Source organism: Seriola lalandi, unplaced genomic scaffold (assembly GCF_002814215.2).
Source record: "Seriola lalandi dorsalis isolate HSWRI2012SDOR001 ecotype SW California unplaced genomic scaffold, Sedor1 jcf7180002054293, whole genome shotgun sequence".
Taxonomy (NCBI): domain Eukaryota; kingdom Metazoa; phylum Chordata; class Actinopteri; order Carangiformes; family Carangidae; genus Seriola; species Seriola lalandi.
In genome coordinates this window covers 10,171-16,222 of record NW_019524846.1, presented here as the reverse complement: position 1 = coordinate 16,222, position 6,052 = coordinate 10,171, and the positions used below count along the sequence as shown (strand labels likewise).

At 37.6% G+C, this 6,052-nt stretch overlaps 1 protein-coding gene across 1 annotated transcript in view; it reads right to left on the bottom strand.

The window, feature by feature from the left end:
• LOC111654864 (interferon-induced protein 44-like) overlaps positions 1 to 4,001 on the bottom strand; it is a 6,924-nt gene extending 2,923 nt beyond the window's left edge. Inside the window, 2 exon segments of the mRNA XM_023406021.2 lie at positions 382 to 922; positions 3,908 to 4,001. Of these exon segments, the coding sequence (XP_023261789.1) occupies positions 382 to 853 (472 nt within the window). The 5' untranslated portion in view covers positions 854 to 922; positions 3,908 to 4,001.
• Between the last annotated feature and the right edge of the window lie 2,051 nt (positions 4,002 to 6,052).

Here is a 6,052-nt window from a genome sequence, read left to right as displayed (position 1 = left end):
CGTCTTGTGTGAACCATTGCAAGCTGTTAACACGGGACTCTTTCCCATTTCTGTCATCCATCCCATATCACGTGAAGGGACTGTACAAAAATGACTGGCATAGAGGTCATGAAAAGGAAAAGGGATATGTATTTTTCCTTTATGTTAAAGGTAAGGTAATCTGCATTTTCTTCACTTTAGAAGTTTGTATAAGTTTTTTTATTAAGAAATTTGAATTGAAAAGCAGTCAAACATCCGACTCAATGCATGTCAGTCCACAATGTATTAAATCTAGTTTGCATAGTTTGAACCAAAAATACTGGAGGTGAACTATAGCAGAAATATAGCACTAACCACTACCACAATAAAGCATGAATATTTGGTAGTTTATAGAGAACTTACCTTCCACTTCATAGACTTCACACTCAGTCAGGTTGAGGTCGTTGCCATGCATTTCTGCAGCATTGAAGGTGTAATAATTTCCTGGATTGCTATGCACTTCTGCTTTGCTTCCATAGACAAGAATCAATGCTTCTCCAAAATATGGACCAGAGTTAGCTATCATTCTCACTGCATTAGCAGGGCCTGTGACTGGATATCTGAGCAGCTTTTCTCCACTGAAGGTGAAAAGAAAGGCCTGGTCATCCTGCACATACTGACCAGACTGACTGAAAGGTTGTTTGGTGTATCCTCCAAACATATAACCTGAGGCGTTAAAGCCCACAGACACTGTGGGACTGTGGTTGTCACATCGTTGGTGGAAGGCTGCACCAGTGAAACCATGGATGCTGGCTTTGTACAGCAGCTGTAGTTTGACTCTTCCCAGCTGGGAGCAGATCGTTCTCTGCTGGTCTCTGGTTAGCAGTGAGTTCATGGTCGACAGTTGTTCTGCTGGTGTGTAGAGGATGCTCAATGACACTTTGATGTTTGCTCACTTTGGTGTCTAAATAGAAAGAGAAACACAAATGCATTAAAATGTAGGATATCTAGAAATCTAGTTTGGATAAACTCTGTTCATTAACCTTGTGTTGCCTTTTAGGCATAATATTGGATAGACTTTTACTTTGATAAGTGTTTGCAATGCTTAAGTTCTTCCTAGTTTGCAAAGGTTACTTCCTGTTAGTCATTTGAGGAAGCCAGCTGAATGTATCTACATGTTTTCTACACTGTACAACCTGTGCACTTGAATTAATGTTAAGAACATTATTTAAATGAAGAAGTCTTTATTTCTCTTGATTTAAAAACGTTTAATTATTTATTTAGGACAAGTGAATATGTCGAGTCTCATTTTGACCCACACTAAGGTAAAAGCCATCCACTTACTGACTCCCCAGCTCGAGCAGCCATTAATGCTAGCCCCTCAACATGTCAGCCCTCTGTAAATGACAGCTTTCAAGTAAGACCTATCAAGATGGCAACCCTGTGTTTTTCCATAGAGCCCTCACATAACACTAGCCAGCTTGTGTTTGCCAATGACAGCTTTGACCACCAGCAATCAAAGTGGAAAATCAGGCTCAACATGAAAGGTGACCATGGGAGAAATTTGAAAAGGTGTCAAGCTGACTTCAAGTCTGCACAGCCTTTCCATTCCCGTGTATGCTAACAGCTGATCAAGGTGCCCCTGCAACCAAACACCAAGTTTATCAAGTTTATACCGATTTGATGATAAGCCTGAACACTATCATGCTTGGCATTCATCATACATCAACACCACTCAAGGGCTAGGTCTCACAACTACTGAGGAATTGGACTTGATGACCAAATTGATAGAGAATGAAGAGACCACGTCAAACATCTGTGGTCAATGCATATAACAAATCTGGTCATAGCTCTCAAAAAGGCCTGGGAACGTCTCCAGGAATATCATGCAGCACTGGAAATAATCAAAAAGTCTCTTTTCTACTGGCTTGACAATTTCCAAAGAATCTCAGGTAAAGTACACGTGAAACTGTGAGAACTAGCAGACTTACTAATGCGAGTACAGTGTGCCAGGGAGGATGACTACTTCCTAGCCCTGTCCTACCTGGATACTGCACGCAGCATTGAACCCATAGTTACAAAACTGCCCTATGGGCTTCAAGAAAATTGGGTATCTGCTGGTTCAAGGCACAAAGAAGAAAGTTCAGGACAATTTCCATCATTTGAATTCTTCACCAGGTTTAATTCGTATTATAGCACCGACCACAACTCTGCTCACCTCAACTAATGGCTCCCTCAGCTCCACCACACAATGGCAGGGAGGGAGATGAAAACGACATTGAAGTTGTTGTCAACTCACACTGCACTGAAATGTGTTCTAAGATTTGCCTGTGAAAGTATATCACAAAGGTCAAATCTATAAAGGCCTACATCATCCTGAACAACCAAAGTAACTGGTCACAAGCAATGTCCAGTTTTTTCGAGCTGTTCATGTTGAGTGTGAACCATATTCTTACTGTCTGAGAATGTGTTCAGGCACAATGAAAACATTCAGCTGAAGGACTGAAGCCTTTGAGATGCTGCTGCTGGAAGATAGGGAGGCAAGGAAAAACCCATGGCCACAGGTCAATCAGGCTCATCGAGCTTGGAAATGAACCTACTACTGAGAACCTCACGGTTACTAGAGAGTCGGCAGATTGTCTAAACAGGAGGACGTTTTGATATACATGCAGTATATGCAAAGGAGTGTAATACAAGGATATGGGACTCTTTTGGTTATTCATATCAGTGGAAAGTGTTGTTGGACTGTCGTTCTAATTGCAATTTCCAACAGTAATGTTCAATTGCACAATTTAATTTGTTCTGTCAATTGTGAGGGGTCTTACAATTGACAGAGAAACTAATTGTGGAGTGGAGTGACAGAATACTGATTTGTCATGGAGTTTGACTCAGACACATCCATTTCCAAAGCCTCAGCCTGAATGAATAAAATAGGAAAGATCAAGCTTAATAAAACATAGGAAATATTTTACAGATAATAACTTAAGTTGTAAGTGCTGAGACCGTAGACAATTTCTGTAATAACTAGGAATTAACAAAATATAAAATTAGAGAATTTTCTAAAAAATTAAAAATGTATATTAAGTTAAAAAAAAAAAACAACAACACTATTCAGTGTTGCAGAACAGAATAGTGAGGATAAAGGAAGACTATTGACAAATGCAATCTAATTATATGATATCTATCTTAAAAGGGCCCTGGGTGCATTTGTGAGATCAAGAATAAAGTGGCTAGATGAAGGAGAAAAGAATACTTTGCATTTTAACAACGGGGAAGAGAAGACAAAGAGAAAGCAGTGGCAAGCTTACTGATCAATGGAGTAGAATGCTAGGATGCTAGAAACATTGAAAAGGAAGTTTTCACATTTTATAGTAAGCTCTATACATCTGCATACTCACTGACTCTGACTCATTGAACAAAGAAATTCAGAGAGAAATGAACTAATGCCAAGCATGAAGCAAGATCTAATTGCACTTATTCTCAAGCATGAAAAAGATAAAAAAGTTACATGACAATTTAAGACCAATCTCCCAACACTGACTATAAATTGCAATCTGGATGTATTGCAGCTAGAATGAAAAAAGGCCTGACCCAGAAATAAATGAAACGCGATTTAATTTTCTCGGAGGGAGATGTATTCACAACATCATAAGTCTGGTTCTAGACTTTTCCCCCCACAACAACCCAGTTTTAACATCTTTGCATTGGTTGTCAACTTCTTTTAAAATCATTTTAAACTCTGATCAATTACATACTGGATTAAATCAGTGAACTGATTTATTGGTTTAATCTTTGTAATTCTTCCTCAGTCAAGTTAAAAAGTATAGGTTAACTTGAATCACACCGTGCCACACTTTCATACACAAAAGTAAAGAAAATGTTAAAAAATCCCACTCAGTATAACTTTACATTAAAGAAACATGCCACCCTTCAATATTTTCCGTCTTACCTGCTTCTCTCGCTTTTAGATTCTCTTCTTCACAATAGTTTAGTAACTGTAGGCTGATGTTTTTACAGGGTGTGTACCAACTGATGGTCTGGGTGTGGCAGAAATGAAATAGAATAATAGAATAATTATACCCTGAAAACAAAAACAGGGTTCTGTGAGGCTCATAATTCGTAGGAGTGCTCTCCGCACCGTTCACCTCCCTGTGGACAAGTTTATTTCAAACACATTGAAATAAACTCTGTTTTTATGAATTGTTGTTCCATGAGGCCATTCACACAAAGAAAAAATCATTAATAAGATATTAGAAAACTCCTACGTTGTCTATTACAATTTTGTAAAAAAGAAAAGAAAAAAAACATGAGGGTAATTTTTTTTTACTTCTTTGTATTTCCTTTTGTCAGGTGCAATCATACAGTAAAGTCACTTGTTCAGAGGTAAATACAGGTGTAAATAGCTTAGGGGGCAGTCCATGGGTTTTGGCGTCCTCATAGTGTCTAGTTTCATTCTCCAAACAAAGGGATGACTAGTGACATTTGTGGATGAACACAGAGAAAATGGACAAATCTACATTATAAAAGAGAAATGTATGTTCATTTCACATTTAAATGGGGAAAAAGATCCCACATGAGAATAATTGGGAACCATTTAATCAAGAATATGTTTTCCATGTAGTAAACATCCTTCACCATCTCCCTCCATTGTGCTACCAGAGGGCGGCTGTGGCCTCAGCCAGCAGACTGTGATTATCTTCTTGGCAATTAGAAGACAGACTGTAAGTAGCAATGTCTGATTGTTGTCTTCTATTTTTCTGTTATATTCCTAAAGTTAGGTGGTTCTAAAGACAATAAACATTTTGTAATTGGAACATAAAGAACAGCTTTAGCAATATGCTCATTTGTATTGTTTCCACTCACCCTATTAGGGATAAGGGGAAGACTTCCCATCTTGTAAGGTCAGTTTTTACCCATCAGTTTTCCATCTGTGATGTGTCAGAAATGATGACAGTTCCTCTGAACCCCTGGTTGGTTGAATGTTCCTGCTAGTTGTGCTAGCCAATGCCCCATCAACATTATTGCTTCAGACATTGATTGGTTAATATGATAACCTTTAAGTTCTCCTTTTACATATAAAAAAAACTGGGTTGCTGATATCCATCAATATGGCATCTACATAATAAAGTGAAGGTGGTCTCTCAAAAACTGGGCTCAATTTTGAAACAGATTTACAAATAATATTAAACAATTTTAATGAAATATCATCAAACTGAAGTTTAATTCTTTTTACATGATGAACATTAAGAAATAAATTATTATTTTTAGAACTGTCTTTTCAAGTTATGAAACATGGATTTAAGTGATAATTTAATCTTAAACTAAACATCCTTCAAACAAGCCTATGTTTGACTTTTCATCATATGAAGGCTGTTACAATCAAATCAGCTTTAAAATAATCAAAACACTCAATTGTTCAATTCACATGCATTTTCCTCCATTTTCATCAATTAATTTTGTTACTTCCTCTCCTCAGTACAGCTTCATATTCAAGTTTTAAATATGTAACTACTTGAGTCTTACCTGCTCAGTTGAACAAGTGCTGGAGAAAGAAGCTGAATCACTTTCCAGGTGGATGAAGATAAGCAGTGGGTGTTGGTTGTTCTCAGTTGATGCAGCTGACTCTGGTTTAGCATACAAGTCTAACAAGGATGTTGCCTTCAAAATAAATGAGTCAAAATCAAATCTGAAGAAGTGACATTTGTAAGCATGGAAAGGAGGATTAATATGACAAGAATCTTACAAAAGAAAACAAAAATAAATTTAAGGTTTTCATTTCATCTTAGCGTCCTCTAACAAAATGTTTCTAAGTAAATTGCTATTGTTGCTGATCAGACTGATTTGTTTAATCATTCACAGTCAGCCATAGGAGCAGGAGTTATGTGGAGTGTGATTAAAAAAAGGGGCCTTTATTTGTCACCATCTGGTTTATAAAACCATTGATTGAAATGACTGATTTTGTCCTCTGACAGGTCTTCACCAAGGTTCAAAGTACCAGGAGATAAAACCTGGGCCTGCCCGTTTTCTGCAGTCATTCAGACAGTACCTACTAACAGCATTGTTACGAGTACAGCCCCGGGTTACTCTTTGAGAG